The sequence below is a fragment of the Schistocerca piceifrons genome, chromosome 2, assembly GCF_021461385.2.
Source record: "Schistocerca piceifrons isolate TAMUIC-IGC-003096 chromosome 2, iqSchPice1.1, whole genome shotgun sequence".
Lineage (NCBI taxonomy): Eukaryota > Metazoa > Arthropoda > Insecta > Orthoptera > Acrididae > Schistocerca > Schistocerca piceifrons.
In genome coordinates, this window is record NC_060139.1 from 1,100,610,826 (window position 1) to 1,100,626,748 (window position 15,923).

The 15,923-nt window shown below is 39.7% G+C and overlaps 1 protein-coding gene across 2 annotated transcripts in view; it reads right to left on the reverse strand.

Annotated features, from left to right (window-relative positions):
- The window catches only part of LOC124774944, a 202,443-nt gene that overhangs the window by 97,120 nt on the left and 89,400 nt on the right, over window positions 1–15,923 (reverse strand). For both annotated transcript variants that reach the window (XM_047249647.1, XM_047249648.1), the window contains exon 3: window positions 518–604. In XM_047249647.1, the coding sequence (XP_047105603.1) occupies window positions 518–604 (87 nt within the window). The remainder of the gene's footprint in view (window positions 1–517; window positions 605–15,923) is intronic.

Sequence of the window (15,923 nt, forward strand, 5' to 3'; positions counted from 1 at the left end):
AGCAAGTTCTCATCTATCCAAAAATCATAGTTTTCATGTAAACAGACCTAATTGTAAGTCACCATGTATGGAGAGAGCTTGGTCCTTCAAAATTAGAAATTGGTACAGAATTTTCCAGGTCATCAATATAAATACCAATTAAAACTTGTTATATCCGAATCACACCAAATCTTGCTAAGAGGAGACTTAACTTCATGAAACAAGTACTGGTCAGCAATTCTGTCCCTTGTAGCTTTATAGCTATACCACATTTTCAGGGAAAAAGCTCATACGTATTTTAATGTTACACTGGCACAGGTGATAAAAATAATGTGCTCACAGTTGTGAAATAAAATCAAGTACTAAATTTTTACTTGTGAGCCAACACCTATAATCTCAAATCCAGAACCTTGCACACTGAAAACAAATTTAGTCAGCTCTTACAATACCATACCAAAGATGAGCAGATATCTGCCTACTTTATTACTCCCATATACAGCAAATTTTATTTCAATGTAATTTGACAGTTAATACCTACACCATCTTCCTTTCTCCGTGGCTGTAGCACGTCATATCAAATGGGTCGACCCATTCTTTTGTTTCTTGATCCTTAGAAGCATCAATTCTGAAACAGTGGGAAACCATTAAAAATAAGAATTTCTGTAAGATATCACAGGACAAACACAATGCTTTTCACATCAAAATAAATCTGAGACTTCTGCAATGTACAGTTTAATGTTATCAAATGTATGTAGGGCACAGTAGTACTGTACATATAATAAGAATTTAACAAGATAGACTAGAGCGTAGATAGTTGCAGACTGATAACTACGACAGCAGCTTATACTGAAGTGCCATTGCTGACAAAAAACAAACGTCTTATTTTTCAATAAGTCAAGAGTCGGATATGGCAATTTAGATTTGTCTTCTATTATGCAAAATATTTGCAAACACTCTAAACATTAACATACAAAATAAAAAATATTAATTAGATAAATTATATATAATGGAGAATACAGATAGAACATACTAATTCCACTTAAAACTTCTGGGCTGAAAGGTCGTGGTCAGTATCCTGACTCCCCAACATTTCATGTCCAGTTGCAAGGGAGATCCTCTGAGGTGAAGCAATGAACTGCTATTGGAACTCAACACAGTATCGAATATACGGACAGGACTATCAAACACTTGGCCAGTAAAGTGGGCTACGAGAGCACCTCTAGTAGTGCTGGCATTTTCAACTGAAATGAATCTATAGTCATTCCGTCAATAGAAAGTCAACATCCACGCTTTATCTAATTCGACACCCTCTCTTTTCTGTTAAAATTACTGTGTTTCTAAATCTCAATAGCCTCTCTATACACACATGCACGATGATGTGATGGTTTCGATAAGACACTTGTCTCACTGAATTTTATTTCAGAATCATCCTCTTGGTACGCATGATCTACTGCAGTCCATTTATCCATTTTATATTCCACACGCAAATTCATCTTACGTTCACCTAAATGGGTCTTATTTCTTTTTGTGGTGCCAATATGTACTAGTCCACAACTATAAGGAATTTTATATACAAGTGTTGCCAAAAGCCAAAATGATGTCATATCTTTTGCTGCTCTTAAATATTCTTTTAACTTTTTGGTTGGTCTGAAAATAGTTTCAAGTCCATAATCATCCAAACATTTGCAGTGCAAGGGGGGTACGATAAGTAATGCCACACTTTTTTCTGAAAGCAGGTTGATTTTATTCAGGATTCCAATACACCATATTATTCCCCACTTTTTTTGGCTACAAAATCCTATTTTTCAACATAATCACTGTTCAATGTGACTGCCTTCTGCCACCTTACTGTGAGTGCCAGTGTACCTGCAAGGTACCACTATTGGTTGACATCTGAGCCAATGTCTTGCTGCATCAATAATTTGCCCGTCATCCATATACTGCTTTCTGCAGAGTGCATCCTCCATTAGGACAAACAGATGGAAATGTGAAGATGTGAAATTTGGAACGTACCGTGGTCGAGGAAGACCTCTTAGATACATAGACTTGTATAAGCCCTGTGTTGTCGAGGAGAAGGAGAAGAACAAGACAGACTGCATTTTTGTGGGTAAGAACGGGCTTAAGTAATTTCTTCAGTTTCGTGAGGGTAGCACAGATTTGTGCAGCTGGTCAGCATGTGGGAGATCAGACAGGGTTGCACAACCTCATTGCAACGATGACAGACATCTCGCCCAACAACTCACTGTGCTTTTATTCACTGCCAGGTCACCGTAAACATCTGCAAGCACCTAGTAGTATCTGTAATGATCCAGTTTTGTGCCAAAAGAAGCTCGACGACTTTTCTCCACTTGGAATGCACCGCCGCTACAGACAGCATTTTGAAGGCTACGTATAAGCGCCATCACCTACTGGAACTTCACGAAATTACGGGGGCCAAAGCACAAGTATTCCACTATGTCCCACAACACATTCTGTATTTTTCAACTGAAACTGGACAGGGAAAGATGAGTCACATTACTTACCAAATGCCCTTCGTGTAATCTTCCTCACTGATCCGAATTCTCTTCATAGGGTGTAGAGCTCGATCTTTCCCCTCTGTAGAATTACCGTTGTTCTTAATGGGTGACCATATGTGGTTAACCTTGTATTGTAAATAAAATTTTACAAGCCCTATCAACCAAGGTGTGAATAACATCTTTTTTATCTGAGGTGTGACCCACCAGGAAGATAAAGAACAATCAGCATTATACAACAGGCACAACCACTAACAAACTGACTGCCTCCATGAATGGTCACTGTCAACTGTACTGTGGTTGCAGCTAAGTGGTACTGCTAAGTGGTACTGCTTTCACAGTTAGCACTACCTTTAACAGGGGAGGGTATAACTGTTACAGGACTGGAGTATGTTTCCGTGGGACAATGTACAGGGGAGGTTTTCCCTATGTCTACTGGAGTGATACGAGCTGTGGGGCACGGGGTTAGGTAGGGGCTGACGAGGATATTGTGTAGGTCGGGTGGGCAGCAGCAGAATACCACTGAAAAGGGTAGGGGGGGGGGGGGGGATGATTCCATGTCAGGGCATGATTAGAGGTAGCTGAAATTGTGGCAGAGAATGTGATTCAGATGCTTCAGCCCCGAGTGGTACCAAGTCATGAGAGGAGTGGCCGACTGGCCAGTGGTTATTTGAGGGATGGTAGGTGACTGGGGAACAAAATGAAGGATACCTGTTTCTGGACAAGATGTGGAGAATAATTTCAGTTTGTGAAGACATCAGTGACACCCTCAGCATATTTAGAGTGGGACCCCAGATCACATAAGAAACAGATTGCCCGATCGCTTGGTCTAGCAGGCAACCCTTGTCAGGGAACGGCCACCAGGCGGCAACAGCGTCACACCCTTACTTGTAGAATCAACCACTAGATGGCACTCTATTCTGTGAAATATGTGGCAACATCGGCCGAATGCATGCAGCTTTCCACTATTTGGCGTCTGTGAAGTACTGGTGGTAGCGGATCGAGTCATGATGCAGAGGGCCTGCGAGTATATCATCTGTGGAAGGAGTAGACGAACAAATCCTGAATTAAAAATGTTCAGCTTTCCCGTCAAAGATAAAGAAAGGTTACGCCAGCGGATTTTAAATTCGGGTAAATCAATAAATTAGTTACGAGTAAGAATTAATAAAGAGCCCTAAGCATTCGATTCTATCTAAATTTTGTCAATCTTAGAATATGATATAACATGGCAGCCCTTCCTGTACAAGAATCATATCATATAATTTTTAAATGAAATCTTTGCTGCGATTTGGACTTTTTTAAACTGTTTATTCACTTCATTATCGTAATTTCGGCTGTAGAGGCATTTTTGTGTGCAATGTGAAAACTGAAACAAATATAAGATATGAGTGATATGAAGATATGAATAACCAAAAGCAAAGCATAGTGTGGTAACATTTGGTAAACAATTTAAGAAGCATTACCTTACAAGACCTTTCCCTTGGTACTTGAAAACGGCTCTAGAGCTGAAATCGCAACAGTGAAATAAATGAATAAAGCCGTCATCTAACTGCTAGGTCATTGGTCCCTCTAAATCCTGGTATATACTAGAGCAAACGAAGTGAACGAGTGTAAAACCTCGTTTACACTGCTGCAAATGAGTATTCATAGATAGTTCACCAATGTTCACTGCCACTCATTTATACGTGTGAAAAAGCGTTTATACTGGAATGAAGGGAGTAGAATAGAAGAGAACGAGCATAGCATGCAAACTATAGATGCTGCTTATTTTAATTTTTTTTATCTGTGCGCTAATAATCCTCGCACAGCTTTCACTCGAAAACAACACTAATTATAGTTACAGGTCTGCGCGAGTGCGGATATCCCCAGTAATAACTGTGTTGCAGATAAAAGTGTATGTCTGTTGCGAATATTTGCGGGTTATCTTTAAACTGTACAAAGTAAACTTAACATAATTATGGTTTGCCGTCTGTGGCTCTTCAAAGTTGATCCCGCCAAAATATGCTCGAAAAACACTCTCACTTTTATATTACTGCGTTTGCATCCCCCTTTCAACAACAATCCAAAATTCATCGTTTTGTGACACTCTTATATCATTTACGATAAGTTACATGCAAAGTAAAAGAATTTAAATTTGAAATGACTGTCACTGAAATATGTCAAGCCTTAATTCGCATCGTAACCGAGTGCGGACATCAGCAGACAAAAATTCAGGCCAGGCACAAATCTCTTTCCAGAGCAGTGGTGGGTTAAACTGCTTTACAAAACGTTAATATCTGAGAATGCGGATAAGCAACTTAGCAGATGTGGATAATGATCTTGTGGATGCGGTGCACTTACGGATGGCAGCATTTTTCCTGTCCATGCAGACTTCTAGTTACAGCTACGATGTAAATCTTTGATTTTGAGATAGATTATTTTGCCCGCTGGTTTTGACAAAGCGAACAAAGTGGCGTAGGAAAATAAATGTGTTGTTGGCTTAATTTGTTACGTAGATGTGAAACGCTTGGAAGTAGTGCCAGTGCACTTAACACTGAATTGCAGCTCCAGCCTTCTTTAGATTTATTCCAGAAATTTGCACATATGTCGGTTGACGCCTTTCACTGGCTCCTCATTACACCTGATGAGGAAATTTACTAGCAGCAACATAAAGCAGTTCGCAAGAAGATGAATACTCTCCTTGCTGGCAAGGCCAAAGGGGAGACGAGGCAAACTACTTTTGATGCTTTGCTCAAAAACCGACAGCCAGCTTAACACTAACGAACACTACCGAATGCGTACCGAAAAAGACAATGTTATTGTCTCGCAGTAGTGAATGGAATTGAACACTACAGAATCAGCATTTCATCACGCAAACACTTGCAAACATTGATGTTATACTTTCACTACTTAATTGTTTCTCACTGTGAAAAGCTAAGCACTAAAGGGGAAACAACATTATAGGCAATGTTTGTTTTAATTACAAAGCAAGTAATGTCACACAGAAAAGATTAGAAACCACGTGTTTCTTAACTTTTGCAGGAACTTCAGAGGCACTGAGAGCACCGAGTAAAGTTTATGAACCAAACACAACTGTATGTCGTTTGCTCAAACTCGTCTACACATATGAAAATGCAGTTTTCCTGTTTTAGTTCGCTCAGTGTTGACCAGGCTTAAAACGCCATAGGGCCACATTCCCAGAATTAATCATAATATTTAAAGTCCAAAAAAGGTTGCACACAAAGATCTCTCTTATCAAATAATTAATGAAAGATTCCTTTCTATCATGCTAATGTAAACTGAGCTACTAAATGTGTTAATGGTATATACACATATCGTATTTTTCTGATAGTTATTGTTACAGGCAATGTCAAACTGTTGTATATGGACCCAGAAAAACTGCACAATAGACTGCTGTGTGATGTCCATTTTGATGAAAAGTCATTCACGAGCAGTACGAAACAACGGCTTATACACACAGCAGTTCCTGTAAAATTTACATCTGACACTGGTTCTTCAGCAGTATGTGAGGGAACTAGTGACAAGAATAGTTTGTCATCACTTGAACTGAAAGTGAACATTCCAAGGAGAACAGTGCAGCTAGTCACCTTCTGGTAGAAACAAATGCAATGCCACAGAAGTGTGAACCATTCCCAGACCTGAAAGAAATCTTAACACTGCCTGCAAGACAAGTTAAAAGACAACTCTGTATGCTACGTCATGATGAGGATACTCCTAGAAAGTAAAAACTGAAACAGAAAATATATAATATGAACAGATCACTGGAAACAAAACTTCCTACTTGTCAAAAGTTAAGAGTAGATTATTGCATTATAGGAGCACAAATAATATTGCCCATGTGTTAAGCAGTTTCTGCTTCGCATCTGATTACTCCAGGGCACTGGCTGCAATGCAGTGCAAGAGCAAAACACGTTCGTGGTCTTCTATTGAGAAAAATCTCTTTCTGATGTTTTACAAATCTCCTGCAGCATATAAATTTTTGCGAAAATTGGGTATCTTATTACCTGGACTGTCCACAATTAGACGATGAATTGGCATCACAAAATTTCTACCAGGGTTTAACAAAAAAACTTTTTAGTCAACTTAGCAAGAAATTTGAGGCACAAACTTATTTAGAAAAGGCATGTGTAGTATCTTTTGATGATATGCCGATAATGCGTCATCTGGAATATGCAAAAGATCTCGATTTAGTAGAAGGTCTAGAAGATTTGGGTGATAGGGGAAGGAAACCACTTCCTGCAAATTATGCACTTGTTTTTATGATTAGAGGCATCTACAGAAACTGGAAATTGCCTGTTTCATATTTTTTGTCGAATTCAGGAGTAAAACATGCAGATTTATTGGGACTCTTACAGGAACTAATTATTTTATTGCAAAATGCAAACCTAGAGCCAAAATTAGTCGTTTGTGATCAGGGAGCTAGTAATCAAAGTGTTGTGAAGCATTTACATGTTCCTCCTGAAAAACCTTATTTTATTGTAAATTGACATATTTTTTTATATTTATGTCCCACATTTATTCAAAAGCATACGAAGCAATCTGCTTAGTGGCGACTTCATGTTCAACAATGCTGTTTCATTTGGAGAGGTCAGGGAAACATATGACATTGATAAGAAGAACAAAAAAAAAAAAAAAAAAAAAAAAAGCAGAATGTTGGTTAAACTCACATTAAACATTAGCAACCTGATTCATTCCAGAAAATGAATGTAAAAATGGCAGTCCAGGTCCTCAGCCACTCTGTTGCTGCAGCTATCAGAACTTGTGTAGCGACTTAATAATTGCAGAGTGATACAGCCGAGAGCACAGCTACTTTTATAGAATTTATGAACAATTTGTTTGACATTTTGAACAGCAGGACAGCATTTTCCTCTAATCCATATAGGTGTGCATTATCAGAACAATGTCCAGTAGTAATGGAAATGCAAAGGATGTCTTAAGTGCCATAAATAAAATTGAAAAAAAAAGACAGGTAAAATAACGACACCACCATGCATTATGGGTTTAATCCAGACTGTATGCTATTGCTCAGTTTTTTCTTGAGGAACAAACTGTCGGCATTGAATTTTTACTGACCAGCAGATTGAATCAAGATTCTCTTGAGAATTTATTTTCTTTGTACCTTCAGAAAGGAGGCTACAACTGTAATCCAACAGCTGGAACACTAAGGTGCTTGTTCCGAACAAGCACTATTAACTCACTAATGAAGCCTTCTGATGCTTCAAATTGTGAGAATGACACTGACAAGATGCTGTTACTGAACAACTGTGTGTTGCAAAAAGAAGGTGATGAATCTCAGCTGTTGGAGAGCTCTGGAAACGTCGGAATTCTGAACACCCGTGGTTCCACTACGGATGAAGAAGGGAGTATCATCGAGGCTGACGAGTATTTGTCTTCCTCATAGCAAGACCTTTCCTCTGAACAGTGTTCAGTTGCATATTTTGCTGGCTACTTAGCACACATATGCATCGAAAGGTATGGTTGTCTGAGATGTAAGACACACATTTAGCAGTGAGCTTCAAGAGAAGAGGGAATTATTTATTCTCCATAAAAAATACGCAACTGGGAATTTGTGTCATTCTTCAGTGGGACTCAGCGCTCCAACTGTTGAGTTCAGCAATGTTATTGTAATTTCTTTACAGGCATATGAGTCCTGTTTTTTACAGTTTATTTATAAGCGAAATATGAAGTTTAGGATTGTTAATTACATCAAATCAAAACTTGAAAACTTTCACTGGTTGGACGATGAGGAATGTGGAGAACACAGACTTTTTATTTTGAATCATCTTGTGAAATGCAAATTGTATTACAGTTGCAGAACAATGTTCAAAGACAAGTGTAGTAGAACTGTCTCAAAACTGAAAATTATAAAAAAATATGTAGTTTATTCATAATGTATTTAAGTACCAAATAAATATTCTCCCTTAGGCTGCACAAATAAGTTTCATTGTCTTTCCTTCATCACTATCACGTTTAACTAGAAAGAAGTAATGTGTTAAATCTGAGCAAAACAGTACTGCTTGTGACAGTAGTAGATGTGCTGACCGCAAAGTTAAGATGTTTACCATCACAGATTTTTTTTATCACAATGTTTAAAGTTTCACAATATTTATTTTTTCGAAGATATCATTAAGTGCGTACATGAAATTACATTCATTTACAACTAACAGTAATCAAATGCAAAATGTGGTTATACTTAAGAACGTTTACAGAAATACTTAGAAAGGAAGCAAAATCTGTTTCTTAAACTTATTTATAGTCTCAATGTGAAAAATATATTGTCATTATAACTCACCTAATCCCTATACATACTCTATGCAAAATAAATAATTATGTCGGTAATGTCAGGACGCGAAACCTACTGCTCAGTGCAAAATTTGTCAGTAAATTAATGGATTATATTTCAAAGACATTGAGAAGATTTTGAAAACTTTCTAGTGTTAACCTGCATGTGGAGATCTTTTTTACCGCCATAATCTGTATCAGAAGAGCTGTATAACAAAGAAGAAATAGATGGCATGGAAGGCAAGTGTAAAACCTATGCGACTGCAATACAGTCTGAATTTAAACAGTAACTCACGAGAAATATTTGTGTGTTACTTTTCATTTATTTTATTTCGCATATGATTGTGAGAAGTATCCCTACAGTAGAAATAAACTTGGTTTGTAGAATTACAGGAGCTAATCTACATTCTTCGATTGAAAACTCAGGAAAAACCATAGCCGATCATGGTCTACAGTCAGCTGTGTGACTAATGCATTTCGTGCACAACCCTCTAGCCGAACACAAATCAGCATCATTCACGTCACCGAAGATACAGCGTTGCCAATTCCGCGACATGGACAGGTCAGTTAGCACTGTAGCGTCGCCTGTGACATCTGTTGACCGACGGGAAAACTATTTTTACGGTTGCCTGTTCCGCCGTAAGGACGGCCAATCTGTTTCTTATGTGACCTGGGGTGGGACTGCTTGTCACTGGAGATGTGATGAACATGGTTTTCTAGCCTCATATGGAAGGGAGTTCTTGGCATGCAGAGTGTGGCAGCTGCCCAAATGGGGTCAACAGAAGCGTCCGATCTTACCCGTCGGCTTTGACCCGTGACGTAAGCATGTTGTGGTGTGTGACGTCATTACGGCGCGGAGTTTGATTTGCGATTGTGGCGTGTTTGTAGATGTCTTGTTTTTGTTTGTCGTGATCTCTGGTGGTGTGTTCATGGTTTTCGTTTGTTTCGTTTGTTTCGTGTGGTGGGGTCAGTTTTCTGTTGCTCAGGTGTTGGATTTGAAGCGGAATTTCTATTAGTGAGTTAATGGTTAATTTAATGCTCATTGCTGTATCCGATCTCACGCGTCGGCTTTGACCCGTGACGTAAGGGACCTACACATTGATCTGTAGCGTAGCCCTGAATACGAGGTTAGGTTGGGAGTTTTTTTTTGGAATGCGGCCGCGGCAGCGGCCGCCTATGATTCGAAAATATTGATTTGACACTAATGAACATGTATACGTAATATGAAGCAATTTGATGAACATATTGATCTGTAGCGTAGCCCACTTGAGGTTAGGTTGGGAGTTTTTTTTTGGAATGCGGCCGCGGCAGCGGCCGCCTATGATTCGAAAATATTGATTTGACACTAATGAAGCCTGTGGGGGGATGGGGGGGCACTGCAGACTCCCCCCACCGCATAACGACACATGATGATCAAATTTTGAAAAAAAATGAAAAATTTTTTCCGTACCTGCTAAACTGCATAAGTGCCGATGTATGTAGGTGTAAGGGAAGCTTTCGTTTCTTAGTTTTCTATTGGGGGATGTGATCGGTAGGTTCTGTTGAGCTATATAGGTTAAGGGAAGTGTCCGATTATGGATAGGAATGTGTTTTTTGGTATTTTGTCAGTTTTGTGATGTTGATTTATTTGGTTGTTTTGCGTGGTTTTGAATGGCGGTCGGTGGCTACATTTCTGTATATTTAGTTTCTCCGCACCCAAAAACCCCTAATTTCCCACGCTTGTCCCGTTACAGTCATTAGGCTTTTTGTGAAACTTGTGTATTTCAGTGTTTACAATACGTATGCGATGTTTTTATATCCGCCATATTGGAATTGTTTATAGTCGTTTCCGCGGTATTTGTGACGTCATGGGTCAAAGCCGACGGGTAAGATCGGACGCTTCTGTATTTCCCCCAAATGGATGTACTGCCAGTGGTAAGTAGGTTCAATGTGGATAAGAGATCCGATGTAGCCACACTCGAGGTGGAAGTAGACCCTGAGGACGCAACATCATTATCTTATACTCCACCCCTCCAGAAATCATCTCCTTCCTATGGAAGAGCATCTGCAGTTTATTACCTAGAACCTACATACAAATGAAAGACACAAACCATCTCCTCTACCAATTCTCCATGCCTCCCAGACCCACAGCCTCATCTTCAACAAACTACCTTTCTCAACACACTAGTCACTCCAGACCTACAACCTCTGTGGCCAACTGTTTTCTCAGAGGAATTCTCCTCATTCTCTGAGAAACCCAATTACTCACTTAGTTCAAACCAATTGTGACACCTTCATAATCTAGACTGAGGGTGAAAACACCCTGTGCCTATTCCTCCAGAACATCTACACCCTCTCCCCATTCCCTTCACCCTGTCCTCAGTCCAACAAGCCACATCCATCAAAGTCAACCTCCACTTTGCAGATGGCTGTTTAGTACCTCTATCCTCAAACAGACCGTAATAATATCTGCACTTTGACAGCTGCTACCCACTCAACACCAAGAAGTCCCTTGCGTACAGCCTGAACACCCATGGTCATACTCTTTGTAGTGACGTACAATCTCTAGCCAAGCATGCCAAGGGTCTCACTCAGGCTTTCACAGACTGAAATTGCACTCCACATATTGTCCAAAAACAGATCTCATGTGCTCTTCTTCAGTCTACTACCATCCCCCGCATACCCACTAATAGTATGTAAACTGAAACTTCCTGGCAGATCAAAACTGTGTGCCCGACCGAGACTCGAACTCGGGACCTTTGCCTTTCGCGAGCACCTGCCCGCGAAAGGCAAAGGTCCCGAGTTCGAGTCTCGGTCGGGCACACAGTTTTAATCTGCCAGGAAGTTTCATATCAGCGCACACTCCGCTGCAGAGTGAAAATCTCATTCTGGAGTATGTAAACTCTTACAGAAGTCAGACTGCAATTATAAGAATCAAAGGATGTGAACAAGGAAGAAATGCTCCAGAAGAGGATCAAGCAGGATTGTAGCTACCCCCATATTATTCAATCTGTACACTGAACAATCAGTAAAGGAAACAGGAGAAATTTTGAGAGGGAATCTAAAACTAGAGAGAAGAAATAAAAACTTTTGAGGTTTGCAAGTGACACATTCTCTGGAGGTGGCAAATGATTGAGGAGCAGTTTAACAGAATGGATAGTGGCTTGAAAGAAGCTTATAAGATGAACATCAACAAAACTAAAACACAGGTACTGGAATGTAATAAAATTAAATTACGTATTGTTGAAGGAATTACATTAGGAAATGAGAAACTAAAAATAGTGAATTGATTTTTCTGTTTGGGCAGCAAAATAATTGGTTATGATTGAGAGATAGAGAGGATGTAAAATGCAGACAGGGTATAGCATGAAAAGCATTTCTGGAAATGAGGAATTTATTAACACCTAATATAAATTTAGGAAGTATTTCCTGATGGTATTTGTAGAAAATGTAGCTTTGTATTGAAGTGGAATGTGTGTGATAAGCAGTTAGGACTACAAGAAAATAGATTTTGAAATGTGATGCTACAGAAGAACAAAGAAGATTAGATGCATAGAGATAATAGCTAAGTAGAAGGTACTACACCAAACTGCAGAGACAAGGATGTTGTGACAACTATTAGTTCAACCCAGTCGATAGGAGACGTCTCGATGCATTGTCAATGTGACAGTTCTTATGTGAGGAAGGTGTGGTGGTGGTGGTGGTGGTGGTGGTGGTGGTGGTGGTGGTTGGGGGGGGGGGGGGGGTAAGACTTGGTGAGAGGAAACCGAGGTTCAAATACAGTAAGCAGGGGCAAATGGACATAGGTCGCAGGCTCACATGTGAGAATAGCATGGAGAAGTTCATCAAATCAGTGTTCACTGTAACTCTGAGCAGTACAGAATTACACACATTATGCTATCAGAGGGAGATCGAGGTATGTATACAGTAAACAAGTTCGAATGAAAATAGGTTGCAGTGTTTATTCATTAAAGAGGCTTGCATGATGTGCAGAGCTGCATCTAACCAGTCTTCAGACTGAAGACCACAGCTGCACCATCTGTAAGCATGCATACCTTGACATCAATATGAAACTGTTTAATGTGGAATACATAATGTATCAAACCAATACGGTCTTACAGGAATTTTCTCCATTTCACTGCACGTACATAGTCTCGTGATGTGCTTTTTTTATGTCTAAACAATATTTAAATACAAATTTTACAACTGCAGCGTCTTTTTCCAATTCTCCATTTTGAAGTTGATCAGTAAAGTAACATGTTTCTTATACTTGCCAGAACCTCTATACAGATTGTTCGCAGCAGATAAGACTCCTCATAAGTTTGAGAAGTTCTACTTAATAAAGATATATTTGAAAGCAAAGGACATTCTTGTCGATTTCCAGAATACACTGGGGACTCTGCTCTTTCATACTGAACTGTTGCAGAGTGGGCAGATGGATTTAAATTTGGTCGGGAGAGCTCAGATGACGATCCAACAGTGGTCGACGAAGATGTGCCACTGCTCCAGAAATCATTGCGAAAGTGCAAAAAATGATCATGGATGATCACCAACTAAAAGTGCGTGAAATTGCTTACACTTGCCAGATCTCATCTGAAAGGATAAATCACATTTTAACTCAAGAATTAGAAATGAAAATCATTATCTGCAAGATGGGCACTGCAACTCTTGAGGCTGGATCAAAAACGCATGAGAAGGGCCATATCTGAACAATGTTTGGCCCATTTTTGGAGAAACAGACAATTTTTTGCGCCAGTTTATGACCACAAATGAAACTTGAGTGCTCTTGTATAAAATAAGTCAAAGCAGTGGAAACATGCTGATTCTCCACCACCAGAGAAAGCAAAGACAATTCTTTCGGCGGGAAAGGACACGGCACAGTATTCTGCGATGTGTAGATTTGTAGATTATATCTCCACTGGGCAAACAATTACTGGAGATACTACACTAACCTTCTGGAAAAACTGCAACAAAAGATACATGAAAAAAGACTAGGTTTAGCAAGGAAGAAAGTCTTTTTCCATCAAGACAATGCGTGACAGCACACGTGCCGTCACCGTGGCAAAGTTACACCAACTTAGGTATTAATTGTTGCCACACCTGTCTTATTCAACTGACATGGCTCTGTCAGACTTCAATCTCTTCCCAAAACTGAAAATTTTTCTTGGTGGATGAAGATTCACTTCAAACAAAGAACTGATAACCGGAGTTGACAACTATTTAGCGGGCCTGGAGGAAACTCATATTCAATATGGGATCAAGGCACTGGGACATCACTGGACCAAGTGCAATAATCTACGAGAAGACTACATTGAAAAATAAAGTTTGAGTGAATTGAGTACTTTTTTCCTATTCCGTTCCAAGAACTTTTCAAACCACCCTTATATTACCTCCATTAGAGTTTTACGAACCTCTCCATTACAGTCTCTGAGCCCTTACTAAGTAAAAAACATTTTATATGAAAAGAACTACACTAGTGTTTAAATAACAATGAGGTTACATGCTGGTGCTCAATCACAAAAATCTAGGTTAAATGAGGCAGCCTGAGAGATATTAAAACCTATATCCAAGCAATATAAAATTGCAAAATACATTTTACATTTCCTCACAAATAAAATAAAGTAATTTAAAATTTGATACAATATGGGTGCTATGTAACAAATACTTCATTCTGGTGGGTGTTCTTACATGTGGAATCAAATTCATTTCAGAGGGCAATGACGACTTCATCCACTATCGACTATCTCCGAGTACCCGACTGCTACTTTAAATCAATTTTTGCATCATTCACGGAGTTTTTAAAACAGTATGTGATTTAGTGGGTACACCATCTTGCATAGGATCAAACAAAAAAACTGTTACTTCAACAACCACAAGTTATTTCTCAATACCGTGGCAGTTAATTTATCGACAACTTAATATCGTCCCCTCTTTAACGTACACAATCTAAAGAATATATACGGACACCTGTTAATATTAATACGAGGTGTCCCCAACCTTTGCCTCTACAACAGGTCACGACAGCCGGTGACACTTCCACGAGGTATCAATGTCTGCGGAGGAATGGCAGACCGTTCTTCTTCGAGAGGCAAAATCTAAGTTGTGTGTCTGGCAGTGCGGTCTGAAGCAAAGTCGACATTCTAAATTGTACCAAAGATGCCTCGAGGGGTTCCGGTCGAGACTGGGCCGGGTAGGCCAGTCCATTTTGGGAACTTTTCCGTCCACAAACCGGAGCCTCGAAGATGCTCCTTTACGATCAAGTGTCTCGTCGTAGAGCACAATCTTCATTTCTCAACTTTTCCTCGACTGTACATAATATGTAAGCTGTAAAATGTATTTGTACCCCCTTCTGCATTAAAAATTTTCTTAAGTGCAATAAGGGGACCACACCCCGACAGTGAAAACCATCTTGATACTGTAACACCGTTACCTCCGTGCTACACGCAGTCTGCTAGGTATCTTCACAGTCGCTCTCTAGCATTTCCACTTTGCAATTACGTCACCGACAGTAGACTCCGACAGTTTGAGAAGGGTCGAAATTCAGATCTGTTACTCACACGACATCCAACCGACGGTCCACATTCTCAGTCCTCGAGCTCTCATGGTGACCGATCGTCCCGTTACTGCTTCCCTACTGACAATAAAACACTCCCCACTTCCTTTTATACTGACGGATCTGCTGCTGGTAACACCTAGTGGTCAACTGTATTTCGTAGAGTTTCCAGATACTTCCGATCGACTTCGAGGTGGGCTCGCCGTGTCTGTAAGCTAGTTTCATTGTCGTGTTTGATACCTCATTTATCTTTGCACCCAGTAGACTACCACATATTCCTAATGCTTCTGCAAAACTTTGGACACGAAATATATACAAGCATTTGGCGAAGTTCTCGCAATGCACTAGATATATTAAGAAAGTGACGGAACATCCTGCTGTAATGATATCGTAAACTGGAGCACCGAAGAAACTGGTACAGGCATGTGTATTCAAATACAGAGATATGTAAACAAGCAGAATATGGCACTGCATGCAGCAACACCTATATAAGACAGAACATGTCTGGCACAGTTGTTTGTTCAGTTATTGCTGCTACAATGGCAGGTTATCAAGATTTAAGAGAGTTCGAATGCGGTATTATAGTCAGCGCACGAGTGACGGGACATGGCATCTCC